At 45.2% G+C, this 17993-nt stretch overlaps 2 protein-coding genes across 2 annotated transcripts; one reads left to right on the top strand and one right to left on the bottom strand.

The window, feature by feature from the left end:
* The first annotated feature begins 5334 nt into the window (after nucleotides 1-5334).
* Nucleotides 5335-7737, top strand: LOC148352884 (uncharacterized). Its single transcript, XM_088353509.1, has 2 exons — nucleotides 5335-6924; nucleotides 6997-7737. Exons 1-2 carry the CDS (start codon nucleotides 5335-5337, stop codon nucleotides 7735-7737), a joined length of 2331 nt encoding a protein of 776 aa, XP_088209635.1.
* Nucleotides 7738-8577: 840 nt separating this feature from the next.
* Nucleotides 8578-12927, bottom strand: ankrd50l (ankyrin repeat domain 50-like). Its single transcript, XM_088352885.1, has 3 exons — nucleotides 12539-12927; nucleotides 12203-12423; nucleotides 8578-11849 (listed from the first exon to the last, which is right to left on the bottom strand). The coding sequence occupies exons 1-3, from the start codon at nucleotides 12925-12927 to the stop codon at nucleotides 8578-8580; spliced, it is 3882 nt and encodes a 1293-aa protein (XP_088209011.1).
* Between the last annotated feature and the right edge of the window lie 5066 nt (nucleotides 12928-17993).

Below are 17993 nucleotides of genomic sequence, written 5' to 3'. Positions count from 1 at the left end.
ACTTCTTAGCATTTAGTTGTTAAAATCTAGTCGTTAGCATCTAATCATTAGAATTTACTCATTAACATGTAAGTGGTAGCATCTACTTTTTAGCATGTAGACGTTAGCAACTAATCGTTGGCATGTAGACATTAGCATCTGATCATTAGCATCTAGTTGTTAGTTTGTAGACTTTATACTCTAAAGTTTGGAATCTACTCATGAGCATGTAGTTGTTAGCATCTACTTGTTAGCATGGAGTCGTTAGCATCTACTCATTAGCATGTAGTCATTAGCATCTACTCGCTAGCATGTAGCCGTTCTCTACAGTAATAATATAGTAGTAATCCTGCTATTATACTGTTTTATAACACAGTAATAACACTGTTAAAAGAAACATAAATGAATGGGCCCATTCATTTTGAATTGGCACGTTAGCATGTACTTTTTAGCATTTTGTTGTTTAATGTAGTCCTTAGCATCTAAACTTTAGCACGTAGGCGGCGCCCTCTGTTGGCTGCGGCTGCATCGGCTCGCTACAACGGGTCAGGTGCAATCGACATTTCGTTCTGTGTGCATTGTTACACAGAATGACAATACAAGGAAATTATTATTATTATTATTATTAAAATCTACCTGTTCACGTGTAAGTGTTAGCATCAACTTTTTTAGCATGTAGACGTTAGCATCTAATCATTAGCAAGTAGTTGTTAGCATAAACTTTTTAGCATGTAGACGTTAGCATCTAATCATTAGCAAGTAGTTGTTAGCATCTGAACATTAGCATGTACTTGTTAAAATGTAGTTGTTAGTATGTAGACTTTATATTCTAAAATTTGGAATCTACTCATGAGCATGTAGTTGTTAGCATCTACTTGTTAGCATGTAGTTGCTAGCATGGAGTTGTTAGCATCTACTCCTTAGCATGTAGTCATTAGCATGTAGATGTTAGCATCTACTAGTTAGCATGTACTCGTTAGCAAGTAGTCTCTCACCTACAACAGTCCAGTTAGGAAAATGAAGTCAAATTAAGTTTTTGCAGGAAATTCATCTTTGTCCAAATGCGGCACATCCTTCTTCTAAATTCTGGGGGCGGGGCCTCTGTTCCAGCCGCTGGGCTGTTGCCAAGCAACCGGAGGAGGAGTGAAGGGTCACCCGAAGGTTCGGGCCACCGACTCGAGGTAAGAATTTCTCGGCTTTCTTTAGGATTTTGTACCTTTTTGCTGGATTTGCCAAACTATTTGGGCCTCCTCACAAATAATAAGAAATTAGTGCCCAGATTAAAGAGTTTTCTTTTATTTAATTTGAAAGAAAAATGACCCCGAGCGCCAGGTGGACAATCGGAAAACCTGGAGAGCAGAACTTCAATTTCTGGGTCAGCTTCTGAGTCCTTTGTAACGTCTTTCATGTTTCTGTGTGTAGAAACAAGCTTTTCAAATTCTGTTTAACCGCCTACACATTGCCCAAGGCTAACTGGATACCAGCGATAGCTTTGTTGCCCGGCAACCACGGCGTTAACAAACAAGATCAATCAATATTTAATATCCCACATCGGATATATTTCTCCAGGTTCGAGTTTGGTTGCCCAGGGAAAAATCTTATCGTGAATTACGGACTACAAAGCCCACCTGGATTTAAAGCCGCATGTACACTTTTAAGAAAGAAACTCAACTTTGTTTTTGTACAAGCCGCACCGGATTTTGAGGCGCAGGCTTAAACAGCCATAATCGTGAACTCATTCACGTCCATTTCTTACATCAGCGGGGAAATGTCTAGGAAAGAAAAGTAACACATTGTGCCACGATTGTGCCCATGACGTCTACATCCGTCAATGGCAGTGAATGCATTAGTGTCCATAAACGTCTACTGCTGTCGATATATATATAAGTATATAATGACAAATAAAACCAATTGCTTCATTATGAATATTCTAGTTCAGAGGTCAGGAACATATGGCTCGGGAGCCCCGTATGTCTCTTTATGTGAGTACATATGGCTCAGAGATGAAATTATACTTATGCAAATCTCATCTATTGCCTTCTAACCTAATAACCATGGAGTTGAGTCAAGTGTAGGCATAGCTAACAAAACGTGATTAGTGAGAATGGTTCGGTCCATTATATCAAGGGCACAGTCCCCACTACAGTTTACGGTCAAGGTTTTACACCAACAGACCCCGTTATGGCTGTGCGTTGCTAAGGAATCCTTTATATGGAAGCCCATCAAATAATTTAGGTTCACTGTTGAGACACTTTATGATAAAAACCCACAGAAGAAAAAGTAAACAGTCACAAAGATTAGTCAAGCACACAGAGCAATTTAATTGGGTAGGGGTGGGTGGACACACAGTGCACGTCACTCTGCTCATCGCGGTCTGTACCGAAGGTGAATACGTCAGTATCCTCATTTGCAGTATTTTGTGACATTTTCATAAAAGAACTCTGCTTGCACCTTGTTTTGAAAACATTATTTATGAAAAAAAAATGAAGGTCAAAACTAACCTCAACGATCTGAAGTAGTTGCGAGACTGAGACAAGTTTAAAGTGGTATATTTGTTATATGGGACACATGTTTGGGCATTATTCTTATTTCATAAATTCTATCAAATCATCCAACGTCACACAGTGAAATGATATAGGCTGAAAAATTGAATCCTTTCTGTAGAGCAGGTTTGACGGAAATTTGTCTCAATATATATGGTATGCCCCCTTGAAAATCACAAAACATATATATATTATGCTAATGCTGTAATAATATTTTACTGTTCTGGCTCTTTGGGTTGAAAAGCTTCCCAATCCCAGTTTTAGGTTCACATTAAGATATTAACCCTATCGTGATGTTTAAATATCATCACATTGCTTACTGGCATTGAGCTTTTTATATTATGACTTTTTTTTTTAACTCATCCACTGCCACTAACATCTATATCCGTCAATGACTGAATGAGATTTAACTAGCATCGCAGTCGATATTGATTAAATTGGCATCAACATAAATGCACGAGAGCATTAAAAACCTGCAAACACAAAACTCTGTACTCTACTGACTAAAATTCAGAACCTCGTACAATCACAACAGCCGGTGCACATTCTGAGCCATGCATGGGATCTTAAGCTCTCCCATCCCTTGCACAAATGACGTGATAGAGAAGAGACAGAGTGATGGTACTTTTAAAGGAGTTCTGCATGATGCGGAACTACAAAGGGGTCCTGACCAGTGTTGGGAAATAACGGCGTTACGTAACGTTGTTATTTTTTCAGGAACGGGATCATTTAACTCATTACTTTTTCCGTTATTATCGTTACTGACGGTCAAAAGCGGTGCGTTATTTTGGCTTCAGAATGCCACAGACGGCGTTTCCCAGCGCACGTAACTTTATTTTGATCCACGCTATTTTTCGCTCTCCTACAAGTTCTAAGATCATGTCACTTTTCAAAATAGCGACTATAATATAGTTAGATAGTGATTACGAATTCCGTATTTACTAATGCAACCGAAAGAAAAGGGGAATTGGTGAATGCTGCAACCGACTCGTATCGCTCACGAACGAAATGGCTCTATGAGCCTTATCTTGGAAACGAGTCCTGGTGCCCTTCGAGAAGCTATTTTTCTTTTGTGATTGATCAAAATGCATTTTCTTCAGGTATTCTGAGCTGTTTACTTTGATTTTGTTAAGTTAAAAAAAAAAAAAAATTGTTTCGTATTTTATTTTTTTATAAATATCTTAACTTGTAGTTTCCCTCTTTTTTTATTGTTAACATCGAAGTGTTAACTTTGCTTCCTTTTTTTCCTTTTTAAGTGATTCATAATACTTTATAATACATTATGTTGAATGGATTAAACAACAAAAACAGCCTAAAGAGCCATCTGGTAGCCGACTCTTTTTGGTGAGGCAAGCTGAAAACGCCTGTTCTCTAAAAAGAGGCGGAATTCCCAGTTTAACAACATATCGTTCGAGTTAGATTTAAATTATTAAATTCACTTTTTATTGTTTACTGCTGAACGTTATTTTATTTTATTGTTTATTGTAAGATAAATCTGTTGCTGGTGAAATGCAACAAATAATACAATGTTCTATAATACAACTACCTGTCTGTTCTTCTCTAAACTCAAATACTGCTCATTAAATTTCTAATTCTTTGACTTTCAACCTTTTTTAAAGTAACAGAAACAGTTACTCTCCCTGGTAACTAGTTACTTTTACTACAGAGTAACTCAGTTACTAACTGTTACTTTTTGAAAAAAGTACTGAGTAACTATAACTAATTAATTTTTTAAAGTAACGTGCCCAAATTTGGTCCTGACTCCGGGTAGAGCTAGGCATATGCGCTGAAATTGGAGCTACTGACTTGATTCTAATGTCATCTAAAGTAACAGGCTTAGGACAATCTCCCAACACTCCATCACTGAAATAACAAAGAGATAAAACACAATCGCACAAGGTCACATGGCAATATTGATTAGATTTTGGGAAATCATGCAGCCCTAGTCCCTACCTTTATACACCTACAAATTAACATGCACCACCCGATGGATAAAACAAGAATAACAATCAACAACACATATACCCTTTGGCTCCTACAGGTACTTCTACGTGGAACGATCGATATACATAAGTGCTTGGGAGCTTTCGAACGATTGGTGTCGGCCGATTGAGTATTTTAGTATGCCAGCAGGAGATTAATTCCATCAGGGCCAAAATCTGTGAAGCCATTATATTCGGATAACTACCAGCTCGATAATTATCATATATCCTTCTTAGTAAGTAACTAGTGTCGGCATTTATAAGGATTATTTTGTTGTTGTAGTTGTAGCAATACTTGGTCTTTGTATCACTTTGTCATACGCACAAGCGATGGAAAAGCTCGCGATCGCATAGCGTAGCAAGTGTACAGGCTGTTGTGACTGTTCAGCCTTCAAAATTTGGGTACGTAGAATACATTGAGTTTTGAAAAATATTTTTGTCCCACTCCTGCTACATGTTAATGCCGATTAGAATTCAACGCTGCGCTAGTTGATTAAAATTGACAGCTGCAGAAAGAGTGCGCGAAGGAGTGTCCGGGTTGGAAGCACCGCCGTTTAGACCAAGGGCCCTGACGGGCACCGCAGCTGGGAGAATCCACGGAAAGAGCCCGGGACGCGTCCAAGGTCACCGCTGACATCCTTGCAGAAAAAAAAGAATATGGTGCATGATACTGCAAGCCACAGTGTTCAAAATATAGGAAATATGTAGTCAGGCATTTATGGTATGTCACACAAAAAAAAAAATCATCAAGCCTAGGATTCTACCTGTGCTGATTCAACTTCTTGTTTCCAGGCTTTGTCCATCCAGAATTGGAACCAAACTCATCCACAATGATCTCGGAAAATTTGGTGGATTCGGACCCCGGATCCGCCCGCTGGACCCGGACTCCGTCGGGCTGGGCGGCGCAGGCCCATCGCGACCTGCTTCAAGCCGAGGCGGAGCTCCTTGACCTGCGTCAGCTCCAGGTTTCGGAGGCAGACTTGGTGCAACAGGGCGTGGAGCGTGCCATCCTTGGGATTCGCCAGGAAGAGCGCCGTCTACTGGAGCGAGTCGAGCAGGATCACAGAGATACGCAACAGCACCTGGAGCAGGTCCACAAAGAGAATATGGCGGCAGTCAGAGTCAGCCTGGCCCTGTTGGACCAAAGGCTGGGAAAGCTCGGGGTACTCCGGGAGCAGGTCCAGGAGGCTTCTCAGCAGGAGGAAAGTCATTCAAGCCTTTTACTAAAGGAAACTGCCGACTTCCTTCAGCCGTGGGAAGTTTCCGTCTCCATGAAGAAAGTGAGCTTCAAGCCCAGCTCCCAAGCCAATGCCGTCACCTTCGGGGAGGTCCGAGTGCATGGTCAGAGCTTGTCCCTGCGCACTGGAGGTTGTGGTCCACATGGTCAGATGTGCGTTCTGCATTCTCAGGAAATTCAACCCAGAGACACCAATCATCAAGGTCCTGATGAAGACTGGAAGACCTGGAAACAAAGCAGCATCTTCTCAATGGCCAGATTTGAACAAGGAACTTGCCTTCCACCTTCCCATGATCCTGAAGTGTGTTCAGGAACTAAAAAATATTCCACAACGAAGTCTCTCCAAATTGCAGGAGCAGAATGTAGAGCAGAGAATATTCCAAAAAGAGATGAGGTGTTGCAATGGAAACCACCCACAGTTTCTTCATTTTTACCACTTGAGTGGAGTCCAGAGGTCCACAGAGGAGTACCAGGGAAAGGAAAACCTCCTGGTGGACTTTTAAGGCCTGGCAAAAGCGTGGCCTTGTCCCAAACGAGGAACCAGAAGGATCTCTCAGCTCTCCGTAGCTGCCTGGACCTCACACCGGGAGAACGCCCGCCCTCGGGCCTCAGCCAGTACTCTGAGGAACGCTCTCTTGGGACATGCTGCAATGTGGTTCGAGGACCTCGCCTGGCGGACAGCCTGGACTGTAGTTACACTTTTGTTGTCTGCCCTTCTACTGAGTGCGTCTTTGACAGAAGTAGTCTGAGTAGTTCCTGCCGCTTGTCTAAGTCCACAGCGGACCTGCCTCATGTGACAGACCCCCTGATTAGCAGTCAGAATTTGCAAAGGTGTGTGAGACCAGCCTCTCCTTCTCCCACCACTGGTCTCTGTCTTGCTGTCAGGGAGCAGCCAGTGTCCTATGAAGATCCAACTGTCCATGCTCAATCTCTGGCGGCCAGGTCTCAGTCGATGTCCATCTTGGATGTGTCCTCATGTGAGCCCAAGAAAGGCCAAGGAGAGCAGGGACGTCCTTCGGTCTTTATGGCACTTCAAGAGGAAGAAGAGTCAAAAGAAACTTTCCCTATCCGAAAGTTTGGGAAACAAGGCTCGGGTAGGGCAGACTTCACCCTGCCAAGTGGTCTACATTGCACACCGCGAGGGCAAATTTTCATCGTGGACTGCGGCAATGCTCGTGTTCAGGTAGGTGGCCTTGTGCTGAACAATCTACTTTTTGTTTTGTGAACCCAATTAATTGCCTAACTCTTTACCCAGGTGACAGACTTCCAGGGCAACGTTCTCCAAAGACTCAGTTCCTCTAATTCCAATGGTTTTGACAAGCGCTGTAGAAACTTTTTTGACGTCGCTGTCAACTCCAAAGGCCTGGTGGCGCTGAGCTGTGCAGCAGAGCGTGCCCTCCTGGTCTTTAATCGTCACGGACGGCTCCTCCAGACCTTTGGAAGGTTTTCTTCAGGAGGGTCTGAAGACGACCTCGAGGCTCCCAGGGGCGTGACAGTGACCAGACTGGATGAGTTCTTAGTGGCAGATATCCGCAGAGGTACGCTGGTTGCCTTGAAACTGAACCACAAGACTGGGACACGTGTGGAGCAAACACTGGTCACTGGTTTCCACCGGCCTTACTTGGTGGCGGCTTGTGTCAGCTCGGGAATGATGGCAGTGTCGGAGCGCGGCACAGAAACCGGTCGTGTTCCCTGCGTGAAAGTCCTGGAGCCCGGCTGGACGACAGTCAGGATTTTGGGGGTATGCTCCGCTTTGGGGCCTGTCCTGGTCTGCCCTTGGGGTGTCTGCATCGATGCTGAGGGTGACGTGTTGGTGGCCGACTGGGGGGACACCCACCGGGTCCTGTTGTTCCCGGCGGATAGCGCAGGTCGGTCCCTGGTGAACAGGGGTTTGAATTGTCCGCGTGGGATCGGTTTGTTGCCCGGGGGATCCCTGGTGGTCTCCGACAGTATGAATCACTGCATCAAGATTTACCGGTACAAGTCCAAACTCTAGCCCAGAGGACTTTGTTAATAGACGTTTTTAGTATACTTTTCGGGATTGAGAAAAGGTATGTGCATAGCCAACCTATAGCAACAAGACCGGGCATGGATTGGCTCAGGCTTGCCTGCACGTCACGCAGGCTTCCGATAAATTGTTCTGAGTTATTGTCATGTCCCAACTTGAACTTTGAAACATTTGAGAGTTTAATTTGCGATACCGAACCCAGCCGTTAAAGCAAATTAACCTTAATTTGCGGTTATTGCAAATCTTTCACCACCAAAGTCCAGACCAGTAAGGAGCCAGCCTCAGCTTGTATTGTTTGCTTTTGGAAGAAGATGATTGACAGTGTAATGTCCTATGAAGTTTAAATTATTGTGAAAATATTTGCTGGTTGTATTAAAAAATTTAAATCTACAGTGAAAAGAGGTCTTCACGTGTATTGCATTGTTTTTAAATTCCCTACATGTACCAACGGGTCTGCAACAAAAATAAATTTGTTTGGAAATCAAGCAGGTCAAAACAATAAAGTCACTTAAAATCATTTGGGTTTTTTATTAAAAAGAAAAATTTGAAGGTGAGTGTTGGAGCCAGATGAGCCAAAGCACATATTTTGCGGCAGACATACTTCTGAGCACACCAGAAAACACAAATATTCAGTATCTTGTACTGATAAACAATCTTGTCTCCGTTGATTGCTTTATTGCTTTATTAAGCCAACCAACTTGAGACAAAATATTAGCATGACAACAGTAATGAATACCTTATCTTGGTCGTGGTCAACCCTTTGTGGCTCTTGGCAGCCTCACCCTGGAGCACCACTTCAGTCTATGGTCCAGGCCTTTGCCATGGGTCTCACAGTGGGGTCTCTCGCTTGTAAAAGGAAGTATTGGTTGGACCCTCGATTTTCAGCTTGGCCTGATTCAGGTGTGGCTTTGGTTCTGATGTTTGTGTGGATACCTTAAAGGCACTGGCGGGAAGTGCAGCGTGGTGCTTGGGTGGAGGGTCCCAAGCTGCCCTCTGATGGGGGCCTTGCATCCTAGGCAGGCAGCCTTCAGCATTTTTGCTTGTCCTGAGTTCTGTGCCTAGTGTTTCTAAGTTTCTTGGGTTGACCTCATTCTGATAGTTTGATACACAATTTAAGGCCTTCGGTGCTGGATCAAAGTTGTGGCTTCCTTTTGAGGGAGGCCCTCGGTTGTTTGCTGGGAGGGATAAAGTCGAAGGGCGGCTCCGGCTCCGGGGTAATGAGTGCTCCCGGATTTGCTGAACAAAGCTCAGATTATCAGCAGGAACTGTCTTCGTGGTGGCCAGGGAGCGCCCGGTGGATGACGTTTGAGAGCTGTGGGCTGAGTGGAAATGTCTCAAACCTGCAGAGGATAAGAAAGAGGATGTGTCGCCACTTTTAGCTCGACAGAGCCTGAGAGATATTTTGCAGTCAGGAGAAGCCATACTGCCTCTGCGCACCAGACCGTGACATGGTCTGGCACCAAAGCTCCTCAGGAGCCGGACCACATTAGCATGGCCATGCCGCCCCGCTACTTTCATGGGGGTCCGACCATATTTGTCTACGTGTTCAGGGTTGGCACCTCTCTGCAGAAGGATAGCCACTACGTCGGCGTGTCCCTGCTGGGCCGCAATGCTCAGTGCTGTCGCCCCTTGGTGGCAACAGAGGTCAACATTGACTTTGTTCTCCAAGAGGAGTCGGAGCCCCACGTCCGTGTGCCTTGTCCAGGCCACGGAATGCAGGGGTGGTCTCCCTTGTATGTCCTGGGAATTGGGGTTGGCCCCGTGCTTCAGGAGCAAGTCCACAGCATCCACGTTCCCCTGCCAGCAGGCCACGTGCAAAGCAGTCCGGCCTTCGGGATCTCTGGATTCTAAAGGTGGTCCACCTTTTTCTATAAGAAGAGTTGCCATGTGGAGCTTCCCCTCCAAAAGCAGTAAGTATAGCAGCGGCCGCCCCTCGGAGTCACGGACATCGGTGTCGGCCCCTCGTCTCATCAGCAGCTCTGCTACTTCGGCGTGCCCTTGCAAGAGGGCCCCGCTTAAGGCAGAGTATCCATCGTAAGCCCTGTGGTCAATCGGCGAGCGGCGGTCCAGCAACAGGCGGGTGGCGCCAAGGTGTCCCTCTTGGGCTGCCAGAATCAGTGCCGTACGGCCTTCCACATCCATCTCGCCCACCCTTGCCGTGCTTCCTCGCTCGGTTAGGATGGCGCAGACTGTCCGGTGGCCTTCACAAGCCGCGGCATGCAATGGGGTCCAACCTAGGTCATCCTTGTGGTTCTCGTCTAGACCCCGCTCAAGGAGGGCACGCACCACATCTGCACTGCCCTGTGCCGCAGCCAGGCAGAGCGCCGTCCGGCCTTCGCTGTCAATGGCATCCACGGCGGCCCCCCAGAAGAGCAGCCGCGACACCGACTGGGTGTGGCCCTTGGCGGCGGCGGCCAAAAGCGGCGTTACTGCTGCAGAGGCGGACATGTCTCCTTTAGGGCCTGCAGTCTCGTCCACGTCTGCACCAGCGTCCAAGAGAAGCTCCACTATCTCGTCATTCCCTTCATAGGCTGCAAGGAGCAGCGGAGTCATTCCGTCATGATCTCTGTGTCCTGGATCTGCGCCTCGCTCCAGCAAAAGATTTACCACCTCCGAGTAACTTTGGTGTCCGACTGCCGTTGGGATGCAAAGAGCGGCGACTGACAAAGCTGTGCGTCCGTCAGTGTCAGCCAAGTCCACTTCAGCTTTGTGGTCTAGCAGTACCTGTACCACCTCCGGATGGCCCATGTATGCGGCGACAATGAGGGGAGTACGGCCTGTGCGGTCTGCCTTGTTTATTTGAGCTCCGTAGTCTAATAGTATGAGCGCCGTCTCCTCATGCCCTCCCCAGGCAGCAGCCCTGAGCGCAGTGCGGCCCTCTGCATCGCACCCGTCCACATCTGCCCCAGCTTCCAGCAGAAGCCTGACCGCTTTGCTGTGTCCGCCCCAGGCTGCAGACCGTAGCGCCGTCCAGCCTTCATTGTCAACGTGCTCCAACATTTTGGTGACAGTCTTCGCATCCTGGTTCCGTACCCAATCCAACAGGACTTGCAACATATCTAAATGACCCTGTCTGCAGGCTATGGTGAGTGGGATTTGACCTTGGTGGTCACGGAGGAGAGGATTAGATCCCAGAGTCAGAAGCCGTTGGACCAAATTTGCGGAACCCTCGAGTGTTGCGCCGGCAAGCAAAGTCTGTGCATCAGTGGAACTTAAGCGCTTCACAGTTTGAAGGCAGTTACTGTCTGTCACTTGACCTGTATTCTGAATCCCAGGACTATGATCTACATTAACGAGGCCACTCATCTTGAAGAGCTCAAAGACTTTCTGCTGTGTTGATCCTGGAGCTGACATTACTAAAGTGGACAGTAAACTGCTACCAGTCAAAGTCAGAGGAGGTACATCTACCCAAATCACCCAGAGGGCCAAAATCCAGGGCCGATCCCGATGGTGACCAGAGTGGACCAAATGTGTGCAAAGCCGAATGGCCTCCTCAGAGTTTAGTTTCGGTCCCTTCAGTGTCAAAGCCATGGCAAGCATGCTATGTCCCTCAGCCCGGCTGCAAAAGTACTTCTGAGTGCAGTACTTGACATCCGTGAGCCACTCGGCAAAGCTGCCATGGAAGAACTGTTTGCTGCCCCCAGGATTGTCGATTAGGAGGGGGGCCAGGGAGCGGAGTCTATTCTGGAAGTCCTGGATGCAAAGTGATCTGTCATGTGTCCAAAGCGCTGTAAACATCTCCTGTAACCCCACAGGGGCTTGAGCTGCCAAGATAATGTTGAGGAGAGGCCTGACATAGCGAAAGAGTTTCCGGGGGAAGAGTCTTTGGCACAGCCATAGGTAGAGGCCATTCAGGGTGCCTGGGATATCCCGGATCTCTCGGAGACTCATGAGTGAGGTGGCCACACCGTCCAGGACTCGCTCAAGAAACAGAAAGCAGCCGCCACTTTTGATATGGAGAAGATTCAGCATTTCCGCCGTGTCTGACGTGATATGACGCCGTAGCACAGGCTCCTGGTCCAAACGCTTCAGGATGTACTGCTGTATGTCCGCGACTGTGTCCGGCCGACGCAAGTCGTCCAGGCAGAGCTTGGTAAAATCTAGAGAAGCACAATAAGAAAATCACCGCAAACGGCCTTGAACCTCCAGAACAAGAACTATAAAACGGTTGGCCAACCCGGTCCTTAAGAGTCGCATGTCCTGCATGTTTTGATGGGGTTTTTTCTCCAACACAGGTGATACAAATTATCAGCTTATTAGTAAGAGGTACAAGAGCTTTCCAGCGATCCTGGTAATTGGAATGACCAGTAGTAGTGCAAAGAAACTTCAAAAACATGCAGGAAATGCCCCTCTTGAGGACCAAGTTCTCCACCCTTAGACTGTAGACTACAAAAGGGTCCTGGTCTATGTCCACTCCCCCAACCTTTGTGAGTCAGAACTGCGGTGCGCACACCTGAGAACATCCTGCTCACGGTTTTGTTGTGGCTGCGAACCGAGCAGACCAGGAGAATCCAGCCGGGCATCAGATTCTGGTGGGCTGCCAAAAGTTTTGCGATGGGGTAGCCTCCCTTGCTGGCTCTTCGAGGCCTCTCACAGTCCACGTCCAGAGAGTCCACCAGCAACATCATTGATTGAGGGGGCGGCGGTAGGTCCAGCAGGGGCTCCAGGACAAATCTGTGGATGCCAAAGCACATTTCTGTCTGGAACTAAATCTGGCTACATTTTGCACTAAGAACTTGGGTAGAAACCAATCCATCAACCTCAAGAAAACCTGAAGGCTTTTACAAACCTTTGGAAGGCGAGATGTGGATCAGTCTGGCAGCTGAGCGGATCCAGTGGCAGCCGGCGATTTAGGCTGGCACCAAATTGGGCTGGCAGCAGCGGAGATGTCCTCAGCTGCTCCGCCAGGGCCAGAACCAGGCGCCACGTTGACCCGCTCGCCGGCTCCTCCCGTCGACAGAAGTGCCAAGCCAAGCACCGTGACGCTAAGTTGCAAGCTTGCCCGGCTTCCGGATCGGGTTGCGCGACCTGGACGCAGAGGGCCGTCTTGCCGGCGCCCGGGCCACCCGTCACCAGGACCCCTGCCGGGTGCCCGGCCCCCATGCCGCGCCCATCCAGGCAGCGCCGGAGTTTGTCCAACGCCCATTCTCGGCAGAAGAAGCGACGGCGACCACTCATGACTCCATGGCAGCTCTTCTGTTCGCCCTCTAGGTGGCTTCCTGTTGTGGGGACAAATCATGAAACGACTGCACACAAGTGCCAGATATTGAGACAACTAATGCAACTTAAAGGTGCCAAATATTGAGACAACTGAGGAAAAAGATGAGGTTGCCTGGGTTAAATACTGAAACAATTGAGGTAAACACGGTGGTGGACCATGAGGGCCTGTAAGGTTCTCTGCTGGCTCATAATATATCCAAGCCATGTGATGTTAGTTATATTTTGTCCATAAATATTGATTAAAAATATCCGAATTGTCTGTCAGCTTCTCCCTGGATGTGCTGGTTCCAGGTGTGTGCTTTCATATCAAGCAATTAACCAATCACATTTCAGCCATTAGTTGTCGCTAGGCTCACAAATCTAGCCAGAAGCCTTTACAAAAATTCCTGAATGCCCTGAGCCATATCAGTCTTCAAGAGAGCTGTTGGTTCAGCCAATCATATTCCAAGTGGGCATCTGAGAGTTCTCTAGAAGATTGTGAGATACTTCACCGGTTTCGCAAACTATGATTGGCCAGGAGGCTGTAATCCCCCAAAGCAATAACTCCAACAGCCTTTAGAGCTGCTTAAGGAAATAATACTGTTGTGTGGATTTAATAGCAAGAGGTCGTACAACTCCAAAGCAAGCAAGCCTTTAGCAAGCGGGAAAAGGTTTTGTCCACCAATTTCAGCCTAAAGGTGAGATCTAAAGCCAGCGCAAAAGCCAGACCTGACCAGAATTGAATTTTGGGTTGGTCGGGCCTAAATTGTCAATCATTACATTCGGGTCCGGCCAAGCTTCTTTATGGCATTTTTGTATCATCCACCCATCATTGTTCTATTTATACAGTCGTTTCACTTAAATTTTCTTACAAAAGACTTTACTTGTCGTGCGTTTGTTACGCCGTTGGGACCTTTGTGACAGATATTGCTAAATAATGAGACAATTTGTGAAAACACTGAGGATGCTTGTGCCAAACAGTAACACCACTGATGCTAACAGTAGATATGCTAATGCCAAAAAGGGAGACTGATGAGTGGGACAATTTGCTCAATATTGAGACAGTTGATGCAAAGCGTATAGTTGCTGGTGCCAAAAAATGAGACCGATGATGAAAACTGAAAGGTTGTTACTGCCATAGTAAGACAACAGATGCTAATAGTAAAATGTGAAACAGTAAGATTGCTAGTGCCAAATATTCAGGGGTGGGTAGGGTTACTTTAACTTGATTACTTTCAATTACTTTTGGATTACTCCAATACCAAATATGCTGATAAAAGACAAAAGGAAATAAATATGAATAAAATGATGACTCACAACACGTGGTTAGCTTTCACTCCTGGCTTTGATCTCTTTGATCTCCGGCAAAACTAACATAAAATGCGACAGAAACAAAATGAAAATAAATCCAAACAGCTTGCCAACATAATTTTTGCCGTTCCATGTATGCCGTTACTCCCCAAGCCTGCACAAAATTTAGTAACTTTATTCATATTTCGTTTCTTTTGTCTTTTATTAGCATATTTGGTATTGGAGTAATCCAAAAGTAATTGAAAGTAACCCTACCCAACCCTGCAAATATTAGGATGGTTGATGCAAACAGTTAAGTTTTCAAGTCAATGAAGACCACCCAAAGCGCTTTACAATGTACTTCACACTTGCCCATTCACACACACACTCACACACCAATAGCGGCCATGCAGCCATGCAAGGCACCAACCTGCTTACTGGGGGCATTGGAGATTCAGTGTCTTGCCCAAGGAGACTTCGACATATAACACGGAGGAGCCGGGAATAATAGAATAATAACATGGTAACAACATAGTAATAATGTTGTATTCATTGCGGGTTTTTTTTTAGAAATACATGTCAAACTTGTGATCATAATCATAACCAAAAGTAGCTCTTAGCTTCAAAAAGGTTGGTCAATCCTGATCTTAAGTATTGCATGAAAACCAGCACAGTAATCCCACCATACAACGCAGTTTACTTTTCACGGTTACTTCACAGATTTGTATCATGCATTGTGTTATGCATTCTGATTGGCTAAACAGACTTTTTGCTTATTATTATTTCAATGTACAGTAGTTATTTGTAAAGAAAATAATTGTATTGTATAATAATTCTCGAAAAAAATAAAGGCTTCTACTTCACAGATTTTGCGTATTAAGAGTTGTTTTTGGAGCGTAACCCTCTTGATAAATGAGGAATTACGATGCTACTGTGGTATTTTCCAAGAGAATAAGTACACTTCAATGCTGGGGGGGAAATAAACAAAAGTACAGTAGTACAGTATGGTTGCTGGTGCTAAATAATGAGAAAGTTGATGCTAAGAGCAAAGTCACTGTTGTCAAATAGTAAGACTAGTGAATGTGATGTTTTTGCTAAATAGTGAAACAATTGATGCAAAATGTAAGGTTGCTGGTGCCAAATAATGAGAGTAGTGCATGGGACAAACTGCAGGATGTGCATATAACCAGGGTTGGGTAGGGTTACTATAACTTGATTACTTTCAATTACTTTTGGATTACTCCATACCAAATAGGTTAATAAAAGACAAAAGAAACTAAATATGAATAAATTGACTACATTTTGTGAAGGCTTGGGGAGTAACGGAATACATGGAACAGCAAAAATAATGTTGGCAAGCTGTTTGGATTTATTTTCATTTTGTTTCTGTCACATTTTATATTGTTTTGCCGGAGATCAAAGAGATTAAAGCCAGGAGAGAAAGCTTACCACGTGTTGTGAGTCATCATTTTATTCATATTTAGTTTTTTTGGTCTTTTAGCATATTTGGTATTGGAGTAATCCAAAAGTAATTGAAAGTAATCCAGTTAAAGTAACCCTACCCAACCGTGACTACAAAGTTATTGGCATTTCTGGTATTTGGCATCCCGGTGCCGTCCCACTATTTGACGTGGTTTGTCTCACTATTTCGCACCGCACCTTGCTCATCTGTGACGCGGACACTCTTTATTTGGCGATAACATGAAGTCTCTTGTCCTAAAAACATGGTGCATTTCATTTCACGCAATTTAAACACCATTTTAAATGACTTTACGCTAACGCTGTGCGTCCGTCTCACCATCTGGCAGCGGCTTTTTCCGGCCTGTCTCAGTATTTGGCGATATTTTTGCGTCACGCACACGTGCAAGATTCCAGACCGGAAGTTGTCTTACCTGTGGCAGATGTTGTTGCAGATGTTTCTTCTCCCTCTCTCATTGAGCTCCAACTGCCAAAAAGTGGGCCGTGTCACGTGATACGCTCGCCCCACGCAACAATCTAGTCGCGGCAGGTCAATTTGCGTGCGCGCGCGTACGTGCGCCTGTGCGTCCTTGCTCTTTCTCTTCTGTTTGACGACTAATTTGTGCGCGCCTCTTTCTGCTTCTTTCTCTTTCGTCTCTTCCTTCCCCTTCCACTTTGTTTACTTCTCCTCCTTCTCTTCCACCCTCCAATTCATTCCTTCTTCTTCTCTTCACCTCCCTCTCCATTTTTTATTTCTCATCCTTCTCTTTCTTTTCCTTCTCCTCCTTTTTGCTCTTTTCATGTTTTTGTTTCCATTCTTTTTCTTCCAGTTTTTTCTCCATCTTCATCTCCTACTTCTAATCGTTTCCTCATCCTCCTTCTCCAGTTTCTCCTCCTTCTTTTCCTTCTCCTCTTTCTCCGTCCCAATCCCCTCAATCAACTCCTTCTTCTCATTATTTGCCTAGTCCTTATTTCCCTTCTTATTGTCATCCTCCTTTTTCTATTCTTCCTTCTCCTTCCCATTCTTTTTCTTCGCCTCCTCCTCCTTCTCCTGCTTCTCCTTATTTTTCTTGCCCTTATGTCTCTTATTTATTTCCTTATTTTCATTCTCCTTCTCCTACTTCTTATTCACCTTATTGTCCTTGTTCTTATTTTACTTATTTTCTTCCATATATCTTTCTTCTTTTTCTCTACATTCTCATTCCCTTTTTCCTTATTTTTTCCCTCCTTCTTTTTCCTTTCCTCCCCTTCACCTTCTTTCTCTCCTCCTTCTTTTCCATGTCCTTACTTCCCTTCTTCTTTTCCTTCTCCTTCTTTCTTTATTTTTTGTCATTTTTTAGAAAATTCTCTTTCTTCCTAATTTCCTCCTTATCCTTCATTCACATCTTTTTCTTTTTCTTTTTTGTACTTCTTTAACAGTAAAAAAAGGCCGGTTGCATGAAAACCTAATATTGGACTTTCATGAGGCTGCTGAATGCAAATCTGAAAAGAAGCATTACTTAATGCAACATCCATTGCAGCCTGGTCATCCTGGAAGGTGGATTACCTCATGTGTGGTCAGACCTTCTCAAGGTTTCTTCATTTTCCTCATGTTGAGGTTTTTTTAGTTTTTCCTCGCCCTCATGTAGGTTTTAGATCAGGGGATGGTGCAATAATAGTCTGTGGTTTGCAATAATCTGTGGTCTGTGAAGCCCTTTGAGACTCTTTGTGATTAAGGGCTATAACTATAAAGACGACTTGACTTCGGGCCAGGTCGGGCGGTATTTTTTTAGGCCTTTTTAGGTCTTCCCTCTAATTGAGCGTGATCCACCCCACCCATGTAAAAAAAGTTAAGTAAAAAAAAGAGCAGCGAAAGAATTTGCCACAATTCTCTGACTTATGAAAATATTAGTTTCCAGTATTAGAAAAAAATAAACGTCAGCAAGGATAATAATGTTTTCCTGCCTTCTACTCTGCCTTCTTGCTCACCTGAAGGACTCGCATAGGAAAGGATGGAGCTTTTGTATCTAGAAAAAGAGAAGCAATGTTGTGTTTTGATGGGTCGGAAGCCGCTTTTGTTGCTCTGCCAGCACGGATGTGACAAATGACCTTTGACCCCTCACGCATTCTAACACGACCGAGGCAAAAAAAAGCAAACCAGGAGAAGAATGTCCTTTTTTCCACACTCGTGTGATCGCTCCAAAGAAACCTGGAACATGAACGAATCTTGGGGAAAAAGAAAATGTCTCCGCCCTACACAGAAAGGCGTTTGATCTGGATGGAGAGTACCAGGGAATGGATTACCTTGCCAATGATAT

The sequence above is a fragment of the Urocampus carinirostris genome, chromosome 14, assembly GCF_059441175.1.
Source record: "Urocampus carinirostris isolate Australia breed hairy pipefish chromosome 14, RoL_Ucar_1.0, whole genome shotgun sequence".
Lineage (NCBI taxonomy): Eukaryota > Metazoa > Chordata > Actinopteri > Syngnathiformes > Syngnathidae > Urocampus > Urocampus carinirostris.
The sequence above is the reverse complement of the archived record's forward strand: the minus strand, read 5'-3'. Positions and strand labels throughout refer to the sequence as shown.